The sequence below is a fragment of the Carcharodon carcharias genome, chromosome 4 (genome assembly GCF_017639515.1).
Source record: "Carcharodon carcharias isolate sCarCar2 chromosome 4, sCarCar2.pri, whole genome shotgun sequence".
NCBI classification, from domain to species: Eukaryota; Metazoa; Chordata; class Chondrichthyes; order Lamniformes; family Lamnidae; genus Carcharodon; species Carcharodon carcharias.
This window is the reverse complement of record NC_054470.1, coordinates 40,138,580-40,155,338: the sequence shown is the minus strand read 5'-3', so window position 1 is coordinate 40,155,338 and position 16,759 is coordinate 40,138,580. Positions and strand designations below refer to the sequence as shown.

At 46.6% G+C, this 16,759-nt stretch overlaps 1 protein-coding gene across 1 annotated transcript in view; it reads left to right on the top strand.

Moving 5' to 3' along the window:
• Nucleotides 1-16,759, top strand: part of shc3 (SHC (Src homology 2 domain containing) transforming protein 3) — a 296,799-nt gene that overhangs the window by 233,236 nt on the left and 46,804 nt on the right. Inside the window, exons 8-9 of the mRNA XM_041187067.1 lie at nt 2,328-2,511; nt 15,758-15,854. Of these exons, the coding sequence (XP_041043001.1) occupies nt 2,328-2,511; nt 15,758-15,854 (281 nt within the window). The remainder of the gene's footprint in view (nt 1-2,327; nt 2,512-15,757; nt 15,855-16,759) is intronic.

Here is a 16,759-nt window from a genome sequence, read left to right as displayed (position 1 = left end):
TGTGGGCTTGAAAAGTCAGTGCCAACATCAGTTCTTTAAAAAATCAATTGCAAAGAATCATGATTCATTTGCTCAATCAGTTAGTGTGACATCAGTGGATATTATTGGATTTCACTCTTCAGTATTGCTGGTCATAATGGAGACAATGGATTAGCATCAAACTCTTCCTCAGTCATATTTTATCTTTAAACTATTGTCTCTCTGTTACAGCCTGGTGAATGGATTGCTGGGATAATAACTGGATAATAAGACATATGTAACATAGTTGATATCTGCAGAATTGTTGTGGCTAGATATGTAGAATTGCAGATATTAACCTGACAACATTTCTACTTAAAGAAGCATCTCTGCACTGTCTTTGTGTATGTATGTTATTTCAGTGCTTGTTTCCATTTTGGTATTTATTTTAAATATCTTTATTGAACAGAAAATAGTAACAATATTAATGATTACTTCACATTTTGAGGAAATTGTGAGCTGTGTAGCTCATACAGGAATTTGATGTTAATTCAATATCCTTCAGGATCCAGAGTTGAACAAATCTTGACCCACTTTTGTTTTGTAATAATATTGAAATAATTGAATTAGGTGCAAGAAGGGAAAGATACCTGTGTCAACTCTTTCGCCACAGCATATGATTAGGTGCAATTTGCTATAGTTTGCATCTCATTCATCATAGCTGTCAGTTTAGCATTTTCCTAAAACATGGAAGTGAAGAATTTGTATTTATATATTTCTTTTCATGCTCTTAAGATGTCCAAAAATGGTTTCCAGTCAATTAATTACTTTAGAAGTGCAGTCATTTTATGGTGTAGGCAAATGTGGCAGCCAGTTTTGTGCACACCAAGGACCCAAAAATAGAAAATGGGACAGAAACATAGGGATAGGAATAGGCCATTTAACCCTTCAAACTAATCTGCTACCTGACTTCATGTAACTACTTTTGCCCCATATCTCTTACCTTTGGTTAACAAAAAAAATCTAGCAATCTCACAATTAAAATTAACATTTGATCTAGCATCAATTGCTATTTGCTGAAGAGAGTTCCAAACTTCTACCACCCTTTGTGCATAGAAGCGTTTCCTAAATTCACTCCTGAAAGGTCTGGCTCTGGGTAATTGATTAATTAATTTGTTATTTGTTTTTTGGTTTTGTTTGAAGGATGCAAAACCAATTGAAGGAACTCCCTGTCTTAAAACATGCTGTAGGATCCTTTATGTCCACTTGAACAGACAGATGAGTGTCAGTTTAATATGTCACCTGAAAGTTGGCAGCTCAGATAACACAGCATTCTCTCCTTAAAGTGTTAGCTTAGATTATATGCAGAATTCCTGAAGAGGAACTTGGTGCGATATCCATCTGACTTAAAGAGTGAAATACCATGAACTAAGCCAAGCTGATCCTTTGTGCTCTTATTGGGGAGCCTTGCTTTCCAGGAGCATATTTTGGAAATTCAGTCACGAGGTGCATAATCTTGCAACCATTTAAATTAAATCTCCAATGTGTGCTCCTGGCAGATGAGGCTCCCAGATGGGAGCATAGATTCAGGAAATGATTCTTATAATGATATATTTAACTCTCAATCATCTTGAAATCATCCTCAACAGATGAACCACGTGTAAATTTATATCTTTTTAACGTGAAGTTGCTCAGTGCTAAGAGCATCTGAAATATTTTTTTCTGTTGGAGGTAAATAAAAATCAGTGCTACTAGGTATTTAATCTCTTGCATAAATCTATATTTAAACTGTATGATTATCAGTTATGTGGGAAGATAGGAGGGATCATTGGTTCAGTGATAGTATTCCCACTTCTCAGTTAGTAAGGTTAGGTTCAGACCCTATTCCACGCAGTCCCAGCAAGCAGAGACCAGAACGTGATTCTGAATACTAGGTTGATGTTCAGTAGTGGCATTTGGATTGAGTGCGGCAACACCCCATTCCAAGGGTAAGCAGGTCTCTTTAGCCTTGGTTGTAACCCACCTAGAAGGAGGTACTCAAAGATAAAAAGTGTGGGGAAGGCAATGACAAACCGAAAAACAGTTGCATCAGGATCTGGTTTTCACTCTGGTGTATGCAATATGCACAGCTATTAAGTTCATCAAGAAAAATTATTGTCAATGAATAGAGGTGACATAACAATTTCCAAAAGTTACTTGATATCATTCTGATATTTCTGATGTACGGTGTATTACAGTATGCATGTTCAAGAATATAATTTCCAGAAAACATAGGGGAATACATACAGTATAAAACTTTAAATTTCATAATTGAATATATTTTGTCTATACTCCATTAACTTCAAAGAAATTTTTCCTATTTCATATAGAATGCCAAACTTAGAAGATTCACGTTGGGTTGGAGAAGATGAAGAGATAACAGAACATCCTTACTACAACAGTATTCCAGGGAAAATCCCTCCTCCTGGCGGGTTTATTGATGTCCGACTTAGAGAAACTCATCAGCTAGGGTTGAGTCAGAATCTACCTGTACATTCTGTTGATGCTAACCAGGTTGGTAAATTTTGAGAGTCATATTTTTCAATGTATTCGTTTTAACTTAAGTATTTTTAAACTGATGATCAATCGCTTCCATCAGATCTTAAGGAAAGACTACTGCCTCATGATTTTATGCATTTTATCAATTTTAATCATGGTGGGATTGGTCCAAGCAACTACTGTGCATTCTGAGCAATGGGCATCACATCTGATGTCCACAGAATCAAGGATTACTGAGTGGGTATCAGGAATAGGAAATGCTTTCTATGGAACTAAGCTAAGTTCAATTGTAGCATCCTCTCTCACTTTTTCTTACATTTCATCAGAGGGCTCATCCTAGCTTTAGTTTACTATTGAAATAGGAAAGAACATGGAATCAAAGAAGTAATAGAAAAACCTCTAGAATCATTTCAAAATTTGCTCAGTGATGTCAAATTGGGGATGTAGTTATTACTGAGAAAGATGGACAAAATACAAGTAGACATTAATAAACTTGCAGAATGGGGATGTAATTGGAAAATGAATTTCAATATAGAAAGTGTGAGTTGGTGTATTTTGGTAGGAGGAATAAAGAAACCACATAGTCCTTGGAAAATTAGAGTTTATATGGGGAAGAAACACAAATCACAAAAAACGCAACAATCATGGCTAATCAATGCACAAAAAAGTAAATAATAGAATAAGAAAGCAAAGATGATTTGTTAAACTTGTACGGAACCTTGGTTAAACCACATTTAGATTCTGGGCACAGTTTTGTTTTCCATATTATAAAGAGTGACATTGAAGTACTGGAGAAAAGAATTACAAGAGCGTTACCAGAATTGAGAGTTTATACTCATTTCTCCAAAATGTAGAAGGCTAAGGGGTGATCTGAAAGAAGTCTTTAACATTATTGATATGATAGATGTGGGGAAAATTTAGGGGTCCATACACTAAAAGCAAGAGGGCAGGTACAAAAAATAATTTTAAAAACTAATTTAATGCCATTTTTATGCCAATTTGATTGAAATACATAGGGGTGGAAGTTATTTTACAGTTCTATAAAGCTCTGGTTAGACCCCAGAGTGCTGCATTCAGTTCTTGGCATTGCATCTCAGGAAGGAAAAATTAGTGTCTAAGAGGTATAGCACAGGTTCAATACAATGATATTGGTTCTCAATGGTTAAACCACAAGGACAGCCTGTATAGACTAGGCTTGAGCATAAAAGAGTTGATCAAATTGGGACAGGTGGGATGATGCCACCAAAAATCTACCAGTTCAGCCTCCTTTGTCCCCAAAACTAAGCATCTCAGATTTGTACTAAGTGCGGTAGTGGGTGGGTAAAACGATGTTTCACCCACTGGCTGAAATGGCGGCTTTTCAAGCCATATCATCCCAAACCAGCTGCATTAATTATACTTTCCTGGGAAACATGCCATTTCCATGGCAGGTGGGCTCTTCTCATCACTCTCAACTCACACTCACAAACCCATCACACAGGGCCCTCATTCACTGCCAGTTCAAGGGACATCACCATTCGCTCTCTCACACACACCTTGATTGTCCTCATCCCGTCCATGGGACCACACATGCCAGGCATACTTATCATTTGGCCTGGCAGGTGATCTCCATCTCTATTCATGCAGGACAAACTGGCACACAGCAGAAAGATCGCAGACCGGTGGAAATCAATCTGGAAGTCTTGACAGACTTTGAAAACAGAGTCCTGCAGCTGGTTGGCAAGGATCTGGACCCTTCCTGTGCTGACAGTGAGGTCGGCGCAGCTGTACAAAGCGAGGATCCAGCAGTGCAACATCCATCAGACAACCAGCTGTGAGTGATGTATCCTGTTTCACAGGCCACTGCCATGCACTAATTACCCCCCCTTGCTTTGTCGACGGAGCCCACGACCCAAGACCTCCAATCAAGCCCCGAAGAAACCTCTGAAGAGGAACCTGGAGGCACATTCCTTGAAGTCCCATCACAGCACTCACCCATACCCTCAACCAGCACAGAGACACACGCCTTGGTGGGACCTAGCTTTACAGTAGCCTCGGGATCACAATCTGGTGACCACAACACACTGCCTGATCCGCAGCAGGTGGCAACAGGGACTTCCCAGGCCTCTGGCACTCCGAGGACTGCTGGAGGCTAGAAGTTTGCCGAGTCTGAGTCAGATGATGAGCCACTGGACTTGTTCTTGTCTCAGTTGCTGGAGCTGCAAAGACAAGCTCGGAAACATGAGAAAGGGACGTCCGTGCGCTCCTCAGATTGAAAGGAATGATGGATGAGTCTGTCTGTCTTCAGGTTGAGGTGATAGCGCCGGCATGCCAACGCACCGAGCTCAACACTGGTAGGATGACAGCTGCCATGGAGACCCTGGTCCAGGACATCATTCCTGCACTGCTGTGTGGGCTTAACTCTATCGCTGACTCAGTAGTTGGCCTTGATTGCAAAAGGGTTGTGGGGCAGCTCGATCTCATTCCAGCTACCCCTTCTCCTCAAGGAGTCAGCCAAGGGCCCTTGGGCATCCATAGGGAGCAGGATCAACAAGTGTACCCCCGGAGCCATCCACCCAAGTGATCCCGGGAGTGTCCGACCCATCCAAGTGCCAACTTCCTGTGACCTCAGCAGCTCCAGCTCCATAGGCAGAGGAGGATGCCACTGCCATACAGCAGGACCCCAAAAGCTGGCAAGGGACCTTCAGGTCTCGGCCCTTCAGGCGACACCCACCAAGGTCACACAGACATGGCATAGCAGTCAGCAGGTTGCCTCCATCTCTGCTATGAATGGCCAGGGAGCACCAAGACGTAGCAGCAGGGTCAGGAAAGTTAAGAAGAAGTAACTCTTTTTTTTGAGTCAACCAAGTAAACTAAATTAACAAAGTTAGGGACAATGTAAAAAGCAGCTCCTTAAAGGGAAACTGCAAAAAACAAAGACAAAATTTTAAAAAAACCTGCAAACATTAAACCAAAATGTGATTAACTGGGTCAATAAAACACCCCAGTCCCCACGGTGCTGACCGAACACAGAAGGCTTCAACAGTGCCGGCAGACACCGCGTGCTCCCTCTCCAGGGACACCCAGCCGCGAACATAGCCGCGGAAGAGAGGCAGACAGCCTTGGCCAGGCCCAGGAGCAGGTTCATGAAGAGGTCCTCCTCCTTCCTGGCCCCCTCCACACCAGCTGCTCATAGATCAGGAGCATGGGACTGAAGTGCAAAAAAAAAATCAATAAAATGTTTTTTAAATAACTGAAAAGGGGGTGTAGCCTACAACAATTAACATAAGCATGGTCCACGGGCTCCACAAGGCCACAAAATATGCAGGTATCTTGGGAGTCCGTGAACTGACACAACCTACGGTTGTATGGGACTGCTGCATGCAACACCCTCCACCCCAGGTCTCTGATGGAAAGTAGGAGGCCACCTCCGTAGAGAGAGGCCTCCACTGGGGACCTCTGCACGCCGGACAGCAACAAGGCATGCCAGCGCATGTCTGGGTGGCGGGCAAGGGCAAGGAAGTGAAGGTGTGCAGCAGCAACCCATACAGGAAACCTCTCTGTACCATACTAAAGACCACGGAGGGCATTTCCACGAGGCGACTCAGGTTGCAGGGCACCTGCTCCTAAGGGAGGGTTCAGGGCTTTGGGGCCAATGTGGAATTCCATTTGAACAGGAAGACCACCGCACACCTGCACCACCTCGAGACCCAGAATGACATCAGGGCCGAGCACAACCGTTCTAAGGCCTTAAATGGCATTGGCCGCAAGCTGGATGTCCACGGACACGCGATGTGCCAACTCCTTTGGTAGCATCCAGCCCACTCCTCCGCCACCCAGCACGTCCCCGATCCTGGTCACCCTGGCAGCCACAGCCCTCCTATACTCCAGCCACCAAAAAGGGCAGAGGGGCAGATTCCTGAGCAGCGGCTCTCTGATAATAGCCGCTACTCCTGACGGCAGAGAGCTGCGTCGCAAGGCAACCATGTTCCAGACTTTGATCTGGTCCTGGTAAAAGACAGGAAATGTCTGCAAGGAGTCACGAAGGCCCCTCCAGTCAACAAACAGGATTTGCATGTTATAGTTCAGGCTGTGCACCTGGCAGGAGAAATAGGTCATCAGGGCACATCATCTCGGAGGGGGCTCGGTAAAGGTATTGTTGCAGGGCCTGAAGATGGAAAGTTGCCACCTGGTTGCATAGGCACACTAGCGCCTGACCGCCCGCCCTAAGCGGGAGACTCAGAAGCTCAGCAGCAACCCAGTGCAGCCTCTTGTCCCAGGAGAAGTCGACAAGCATTCTCTGGATTTTTGTGACAAAGCCTGGGGGAGGGGTCAAAGTGACCAGCTAGTACCACAACATGGCGGCAATCAGCTGGTTTATGATCAGCACTTGACCCTGATAAGACAGCACTCGGAGCAATCGTGTCCAGCGCCGCAGGCGAGTGGTGACTTTGGCTTTCAGCTCCTGCCAGTTCGCCAGCCAGGATCCCTCAGCAGGGCAGAGGTGGACCCCCAGGTAGAGGAGAACACTTGCCCGAGTTGATCTTGGCAGTGGACACACAGGAGTACACCCCCTGGCACTCACATATCCTCCGCAGGTCAGCCAGGTCGGCGAACATGAGGAGTACATCATCGGCGTAAGCCAAGAGGACCATCGCGATGCCTGGCACGCACAGAACCAATCCTGACAACCTCCTGCGCAAGAGGCACTGGAAAGGCTCCACGCAAATAGAATACAACTGGCCAAACAGGGGGCAGCCCTGATGCACTCCTCTCCCAAAGTGAAGGGGCACAGTCGGGGACCTGTTAACCTTAGCTAGACACTCTGCAGCAGCACACAGAAGCCGGATCCAGGCGATGAAATGCGTCCCGAACCTGAATGCCCACAGAGCCCTGAATAAATATTTGTGATCCACTGTGTCGAATGCCTTCTCCTGGTCAAGAGACAGGAGGGCGCTCAACAGACCAGTCCTTTTGGAAAAATGGACGATGTCTTGGATCAGATGGATATAGTCGAGGATGGTATGGCCCAGAAGCGTGTAGGGCTGGTCAGGGTGGATCATGTGGTCGAGCACAATGCCAAGGTGAGAAGACATGGCCCTGGCAAAGATCTTATAATCCGTGCTGAGGAGGGAGACCAGGCACCAGTTTTTAAGGTGACGGAGATCCCCACAATCACGGCCATAGGCACAAAAGGGGCATCTCCCCAGTTGCGATACTCTCCCCCAGGACCCCCACGTAGTCGCTCCCCAGGACATCCCAGGATGCCCTGAAGAGCTCCACGGTCAGCTCGTCCAGCCCCGAGGATTTGCCCCTGGACAGGCTGTTGAGGGCGCTGGTCAGCTCCCCAAGACTTACAGGGGAGTCAAGCTTTCCGGTGCCCTCCAGGCCGACCTGCGGCAGATCCTCCCACAAAACTCTGCAAGCATCCTCGCTGGATGGATCTGGAGAGGACAGGGCTGTATAGTAGGATTTAGCAATGGCCCTGATACCCTCTGGATCCGAGACCAGGGTTCTGTCATCAACCAGCAGCGTAAGGAGCTGCTGATGGACCCTGTGCCTTTTTTCCAGCGAGTAGAAGGGGGAGCGGCGGTCCAGGTTCTGGAGGAATCGGATCCGCAACCTCACAAACGCGCCCCAGGACCCGAAGAGTTGCAGGTCCCGCAGCGTACCCTTCTTCTCTTCGTACACCAGCCACAGGGCCAGGTCCGCATCAGGCTGACGCAGATGTGCCTCCAGGTCAAACACCTCCTTCTCCAACTCCTCGACCCTGGATTTCCACCTCTTTGTCGACCCCCTTGTGTACTCCTGACAGAAGACACGGATATGAGCCTTGCCCATATCCTACCATAGCCTCAAGGAGGGGAAGCCTCTCCGCTTCCTTCTCCAGCTGGCCCAGAAATGACGGAACGAGTCCAGGAACCGCTTGTCCTCCAGCAGCAGGTTGTTAAAGTGCCAGTACGTGGACCCTGCCTGAGCGCAGATCGGAACAAGTTCTGCCCACACCAGACGGTGGTCCTTGCACAGCACCTGCTGCACAGAAGCCGACGGAACGCAGGACACGAACACCTTTGAAATGTAAATGCGGTCGAGTCTGGATGCTCCAACTCCAGGTGACACAAAAGTAAAATTACTGGAGTCAGGATGGAGATGTTGCCAGACGTCCACTAAGCCGAAGGACCCGACCAGGCCCCTCAACTTTCTCACACCTAGCAAGTGGTGCTGGGCACCTTGACAGTCCCTGGCTCCGAGGGTACAGTTGAAATCCCCCCAAGGGCGATGTGCCTGCCCGCATCAAAGAATCCCGCTTGCTGCTGTGTGCCCAGGAGAACGTACATATTCACAAGGTGAAGAACTGCGCCCCCTAGGCGCACTGTAAGGTGCAGCAACAGGCCTGGCACCGGCTCCTCGACCCCCAAGATCTCCGGCTGAAAATGTGGGGCCAACAAGATAGACACCCTGCCAGAATTGGAGGCTAGGTGACTCATGTAGACGCCCCCTCGGCACTCCAGGAGCCACGTAGCTTTGTCTCCTGGCACGATATGAGTTTCCTGCAGGAAGCACAGCACATACTTCCCATCCCTGATGACCAAGAAGTTCTGGAAGCTGTGTTGTACTTGTCCCTGCTGCCGTTGATGTTGAGGATAATTTGGTAGTCTTCGTTGTCAGAAGTATGTGCTACCATCACCATGCCTAATGTAAGGAGAGGACTATTTTAATCCTCCCTCTCCTTCAGGAGCCCAGCGAGAAACGTGTGGACCCCCCTCTTAGTGTTCTGGTTCAGCCCAGTGGCCTTGAAGGCCTTGCAGGTGGACCAGAACGCAAGAGGGAAAGAATTTCACCAGTCCAAGGCCAACTGGACCCTGTCTCGGCGACCACAATTGCTTGCTAAAAAATCCTGGAGCTCCCGTAAAGGGATGAGGGAAGAATCACCGGGGGGCACAGGGGATCTACCACCTCACCCGACGACTCTAAGTCATCCCCGATGCTCACCACCGAAACCCCACCCTGCCCCAGGTTGTCACTTCCAGCTTCTAGCTCCTCCCCCATATTGAGTACAGGGACTGGTTCAGAGCTGCCAGTCGGCTCTACCTCCAACTCAATCCCACCCCCAGGATCAAGGGCAAAGGGGTCCTCTCTGGTCTCCTCTTGGGGACAAGGGCCAAAGGGTGGCGGCGGCTCAGAGCCCCGCTCCCCCTCAGGTACCGGGTCGCCCTGCGAGTCCCGATAAAGCTCTGGACCTAGGACGGAGGCGCCCAACGCTAAAGGTTGGGAAGGAGTGGTTAGGCCTTCCTTGCTACCGCTGCCCGATGACCCAGCAGTCAGGGCCATGAAGGGACTGCTGCAGTCCCCTGGCGGGCCAGATGGCATCTCGGGGGTACAAGGTGGGGCACCACCGCAAGGGCAGTATCTTCACCGACCCCCAAGGGGCCCTGCTCAGAGGACTGCAGCAAGGGGTCATAGATTTGGGCTCCCCACAGAGGCCAGAGTGAGGACTTACAGCGCTGAGACGCCACCATCTTTTCATTGAGGGAGTGGACACATCCAACCTTAGAAGTCGCAAAGTCCTACCCCTCCATGGGGTAGGCTGGGGGCTGGGGAGACCTCCATATGCGAGGACACTGCCGCCTCGTCCAGCCCCTCCACCCTCTGGGGTTTTGGCTGGTCTATTCTTTTTAGGACAACCACCACTCAGGATCGCGCAGATGAATGAGGCCGGGCCTGGCGCATGGCGCTGAGGAGCACACGGGCCCAGGAGCACGCGCAGACACGCCGCCGGGACTGGTGGATGTTTTTCTCCCTGAGCCGGTGTCGCTCGGTGTCTGGGGATCAGGGTTGGCTCGAGGGGCTGCCTCCGCATGGGGCCAGGGGTGGGGGATGGAGGCCAGCTATTATTCAGCTAAAAATATGCAAGTACCATACATTTCACTGCAGGCTGGTCATTGGTTGGGGGAGATTACAGAGATAGGGAGGGCCAAAGCTATGGAGGGATTTGAAAACAAGCATAAGCATTTTAAAATCAAGACATTGCTTGTATGGGAGCCAATATAGGTCCGTGAGCACAGGGGTGATGGGTGAACGGGCCTTGGTGTGAACTAAGGCATGTGCACCAGAGTTTTGGATGACCTCAGTTTACATAAAGTAGAATGTGGGAGACCATCCAGAAATGCATTGGAATTATCGAATCTCGAGCTAATGAAGGCATGGATGAAGGTTTCAGCAGCAGATGAGCTGAGACAGGGGCAAAGTTGAATGATGTTACTGAGATAGAAATAGGCAATCTTAGTGATGGCATGAATATGAGATTGAAAGTGTGACACCAAGGTTGCGAGCAGACTGGCTTAATCACAAACTGCTGCGGGGAGATGAATGGAGTTGGTAGTTAGGGAACAGAGTTTGGTGTGGGAACTGAAAACAATGGCTTCAGTCTTTCCAATATTTAATTGGAGGAAATTTCTGCTTATCCAGTGCTGGATGTCAGATAAGCGGTCTGATAATTTAGCACCAGTGAATGAGTCGAGGGAGCTGGTGGCGAGCTACAGCTGGGTGTCATCAGTGTACAAGTGAAAACTAACACAGTACCTTCAGATGATGTTGCCAAGGGGCAGCATATGGATGAGAAATAGGAGGAGGCCAAGGATCAATCCTTGGGGGACACCAGAAGTAATACTGCAGGAACAGGAAGAAAAGTCATTGCAAGTGATTCTTTGGCCATTCTTGATAGACAAGAATGGAACCAGGTGAGAGCAGTCCCACCCAGCTGGACAACTGTGGAGAGACATCGGAGGAGGATGGTGTTGGCACTCATGTCAAAGGCTGCAAACATGCAACGAGGGATAGTTTACCTTGTCACAGTCACATAGGACGCTTTTTGTGCCTTTGAGAAGGGCCGTTTTGGTACTGTGGCACAGACAGAAACCTGATTGGAGGGATTCAAAAATGGAGTTCTAGGAAAGATGGGAATGGACTTTGGAAGCAACAACATATTAAAGGACTTTGGAGAGGAAATGGAGTTGGAAATGAGATGACAGAGGCATGAAGCATTGGATTTTTGGAGGAAATGGTGTTGGGGGGGTGGGGGGGTGGGGGGGTGGGTGGGTGGGTGGGGGGTGGCAGATGACAGCAGATTTGAAGGAAAGAGGAATTACACCTGAAGAGAGAGAACCATTTACAATATCAGTTAACATGGAAACCAGGAGAGGAAGGTGGGTGATCAGCAGTTTAATGGGAATAAGAACTACGGAAAAGGAGGTGAGTCTCATGGACAAGATGAGCTCAAAGAGGGCATGATGGGAGATAGGAGAGAATCACACAGAATCACAGTGCAGAAGAGGCCCTTCGGCCCATTGAGTCTGTACCGACACGTGAGAAACACCTGACCTACCTACCTAATCCCATTTACCAGCAATTGGCCCATAGCCTTGAATGTTATGATGTGCCAAGTGCTCATCCAGGTACTTTTTAAAGGATGTGAGGCAATCTGCCTCCACCACCCTCCCAGGCAGCGCATTCCAGACTGTCACCACCCTCTGGGTAAAAAAGCTATTTCTCCCAGCCCCCCTAAACCTCCTGCCCCTCACCTTGAACTTATGTCCCCTCTTGCCTGACCCTTCAACTAAGGGGAACAGCTGTTCCCTATCCACCCTGTCCATGCCCCTCATAATCTTGTATACCTCGATCAGGTCACCCCTCAGTCTTCACTGCTCCGACGAAAACAACCCAAGTCTATCCAACCTCTCTTCATAACTTAAATGTTTAATCCCAGGCAACATCCTGGTGAATCTCCTCTGCACCCCCTCCAGTGCAATCACATCCTTCCTATAATGTGGCAACCAGAGCTGCACACAGTACTCCAGCTATGGCCTCACCAAGGTTCTATACAACTCCAACATGACCTCCCTACTTTTGTAATCTATGCCTCGATTGATAAAGGCAAATGTCCCATATGCCTTTTTCACCACCCCACCAACATGCCCCTCTGCCTTCAGAGATCTATGGACACACATGCCAAGATCCCTTTGTTCCTCAGAACTTCCAAATTTCATGCCATTCATTGAATACTTGTCAAATTACTCCTTCCAAAGTGTATCACCTCACACTTTTCAGGGTTAAATTCCATCTGCCACTTATCTGCCCATTTGACCATCCCGTCTATATCTTCCTGTAGCCCAAGACACTCAACCTCACTGTTAACCACCTGGCCAATCTTTGTGTCATCCGCAAACTTACTAATCCTATCCCCACATAGTCATCTATGTTGTTTATGTAAATGACAAATAATAGGAGACCCAGCACAGATCCCTGTGGTACGCCACTGGATGCTGGCTTCCAGTCACTAAAGCATCTTTCTGTCATCACCCTCTGTCTCCTACAACTAAGCCAATTTTGAATCCACATTATCAAATTACCCTGCATCCCATTTGCATTTGCCTTCTTTATAAGTCTCCCAAGTGGGACCTTGTCAAAGGCTTTGCTGAAATCTATATAAACTACATCAACTGCACTACGCTCATCTACACACCTGGTCACCTCCTCAAAAAATTCAATCAAATTTGTTAGGCATGACCTCCCTCTGACAAAGCCATGCTGACTATCCCTAATCAAACCTTGCGTCTCCAAGTGGAGATAGATCCTATCCTTCAGAGTTTTCTCCAGTAGTTTCCCTACCACTGACGTGAGACTCACTGGCCTGTAGTTCCCTGGCTTATCTCTACAACCCTTCTTAAATAGTGGAACCACATTAGCTGTTCTCCAGTCCTCTGGCACCTCTCCCGTGGCCAGAGGGGAATTAAAAATTTGGGTCAGAGCCCCTGCAATCTCCTCCCTTGCCTCCCTCAGCAGACTGGGATTCAAATCATCAGGACCTGGAGATTTGTCCACTTTTAAGCTTGCTAACACCTCCAATACCTTGTCACTTCCTATATCAATTTGCTCAAGAGCCTAGCAGTCTCCCTCCCTGAGTTTGATACCTTCATCCTCACTCTCCTGGGTGAAGACGGATGTGAAATATTCGCTCAACACTCTAGCGATGTCCTCTGGCTCCACCCATAAACTGCCCCCTTGATCCCTTATGGGCTCTACTCTTTCCCTAGTTATCCACTTCCCATTAATATACTTATAGAATATCTTGGGATTTTCCCTACTTTTACCAACCAGGGCTTTCTCATATCCCCTCTTTGCTCTCCTAATTGGAGTACCTTTACATTCCAGGATGATCCTGGATTAGTGAGCAGTTTTAGCAGTTGAGAGAATTGGACCCTATAGCATTTTAAGTGGTCCAACCAGCTCTGGCGGTGGAAGGCTAAACCAGTTGTGTGCCATATCCTTTCAAGTCTGCATCCCTTAGACTTAAGTGAGCAGAGAAGAAGGCTGTACTGGGGAACAGCCAGTATGAGAGAGAGTGATAGTTTCACTGAGGACTAGAACATCAAAAGTGAAGGTGAGGGCATGGTTGAATAAATCAGTAGCTGCAGAAATGTGGCAAACAGAAGGCCAAAGGCTCGACAGTTAGGATTTTGAAAGCGCAGTTGTAAATTAATTTGTGAATAGCTTTTTCCAGGGACAGATACAGAAGGAGGTAGGGTTGGAGCATAGAAGGCGGATGTTGATGGTGAGTGATGCAAGGAAGTGATCAGAGATGGCCTTATCTGTGAATGAAACTGTGGAAGTGATGTGCGATGACAAGGTCAAGTGGGTAGCCATGAATACAGGTTGGGGAGCTTACGTGGGGGGGGGGGATGGGGGGAGATTTATAGAGGATTATTATTTCTTGAATCATTTAATTATTCCTAATTGCCTTGAAAAAATGGTGGTGAGTAGTCATCTTGAACAATGAAGTCATGTGGTGCAGGTGCAACCAAGTGCTATTGGGTAGGGAGTTCTAGGATTTTGGTGCAATGACAATGGAGCAGTGATGATATATTTCCAAGTCAGGATGATGTGTGGCTTGAAGGGAAATTTGGAAGTGGTAGTGTTCCCATATGCTTTCTGCTCTTGTCCTCTCAAGATGGTTGTGGGTTTGGGAGGGGTGATTGAAATAATCTTGGTAAGTTGCTGCAGTGCATGTTGTGCTGGTGATGGAGGTAATGAATGCTTAAGGTGATGGATAGGGTGCCAATCAAGCAGGCAACTTTGTTTTCGATGGTGTCTAGCTTCTTGAGTGTTGTTGGAACTGAACTCATCCAGGCAAGTGGGTAGTATTCCATCATATTCCAGGCTTGTGTCTTATAGATGGTGGACAGGCTTTGGGGAGACAGAAGGAGATAGAATTCCTAGCCTCTGACCTGCTCTTACAGCCACAAGCTGGTCCAGTTCAGTTTCTGGTCAATGATAAACTCCAGAATATTGATAGTGGAGAATTCAGTGGTTGTAATGCCATTGAACCTCAAGGGGGGGATGGTTAGATGTTCTCTTGCTGGAGATGCTCATTACCTGGCACTTATGTGACATGAATGTTATTAGCTGCTTATCATCCCAAATCTGAATGTTGTTCCAGTTTTGCTGCATGCGGGCATGAACTGCCTCATTATCTGAGGAGTTGTAAATGCAATTGAACACGTTGTAATCATCAGCAAACATCCCCAATTTTAACCTTATGATGGAGTAAAGGTAATTGATGAAGCATCTGAAGGTGGTTGGGCCAAAATATACCCTGAGGAACTCCTGTAGGGATGTTCTGTGGCTGCAATAATTGACCTCTAACAACCACAACTACTTCCTTTATGCTAGTTATGATTTCTGCCAGTGGAAAGTTGACTTCAATTTTACTAGGGATCCTTGATACCACATTTGATCAAAGATATTTCAAAAGCAATCACTATTACGTTATCTTTGGAATTAAGCTTTTTTGTCTATATTTGGACCAAGGCTGTAATGAGGTCTGAAGTTGAATGGTCCTGGCAGAGCCCAGAGTGAACATGAGCAAGCAGGTTACTGAACAGGCTTATGAACAATGGCTTCTTACCAAAACAATGCTCAGTAATACTTCCAAATGATTGACATCAATCTGATTCTGCTATTTATGCCAATCAGTTAGCATAAAATACTGATAGAGTTCATCCAATAGCTGCAGAGTCCTTTTTGTCTTTTTATTGCCATTGATTGAAAAATAAATGAATACATAAATAAGAAACAACAGCTGCATGAGATTCAAGCTGGGAAAGAAAATAGAACAGGTATCATTCCAAAGAAAGAAATGTTTGTATTCTTTTAATCTTTCTTGCTCTATGTTATTTTAGGCATGGAACCCTTAGTGTTGAACAATTTTACTTTGTTACTGTAGCCAGTGTTAGCCATAGGACAAGACCAAAGCTACTATCAAGGGCCGCACCTGGGCGAGGACCACAGTGAAGACTGGAGACATGCGCTCGGCAGTTATGGTAAATAAATAACCTTTCAGGAAATAGGTGTTACTGAGTCAATGTATACACTCACAGGAGAAACTGAGTAAAGTGAATGAGATTCTAGTGGATCCCGATGTATGATGTCTTTAGAGCACATCTGTTTTTCAGAGTAAATGGATTACCTATAGATTTCTGTGGAAGAGTTCTAAATATTTGAAAATATTTAACTCAATGATGCAAGTTGTGTTAGAAGGTCATTCAGTCTAGTATGCATGTGCTAGCTCTTTGCTAGAACAATTCAAAACTACTGGTAAGCCCATGACCCAGTAGCAACAGTGTGTACCATCTACAAGATGCACTGCAACAACTCACCAATATTTTTCCAATTTAATGCAGTATTTGATTTTTTTTCACTAATTTCCACTTATATTTCCTGATTGTACTTTCCTATACTTTGAGTAGTAATCTAGATTTACTTTATCTATGCCATTTAAAATTTTAGCTAAAATCTTTCAGTATGGAAAACTCACCTTTTTATGTGATTTCAGAGATTCCCTTTTAACTGCTGTCTTTCTAGATGGTAATTTTTTTTAACCTAACCTCATGGTTGATCTTCTTGATCCATGTGATCAGTCACTCAGTCCAAAATGTGCCTTCTCTAATGCAAGTAAATGGGCTATAAATTTGTTAGCCCCTGAAAATGGGCATGGGGAGTAACGTTGCAAAATTAATTCATGCCAAATGAGTGGACTGCAGACATTGGGCAAATTTTGTGCTGCCTACTAATTGTAAAAAATGCTGCATGCTGCCAGTACTCCCAGCACTGTTCATTAGTTGCAGTAAGTCAGCACCAACTTGACACAAAGCTTTGTGCAGAGGTTGGAGCCTTTTCTTTCCAGCTTGAAATGGGTGGCCAATTCCATCACAGTTATGGAACCAAC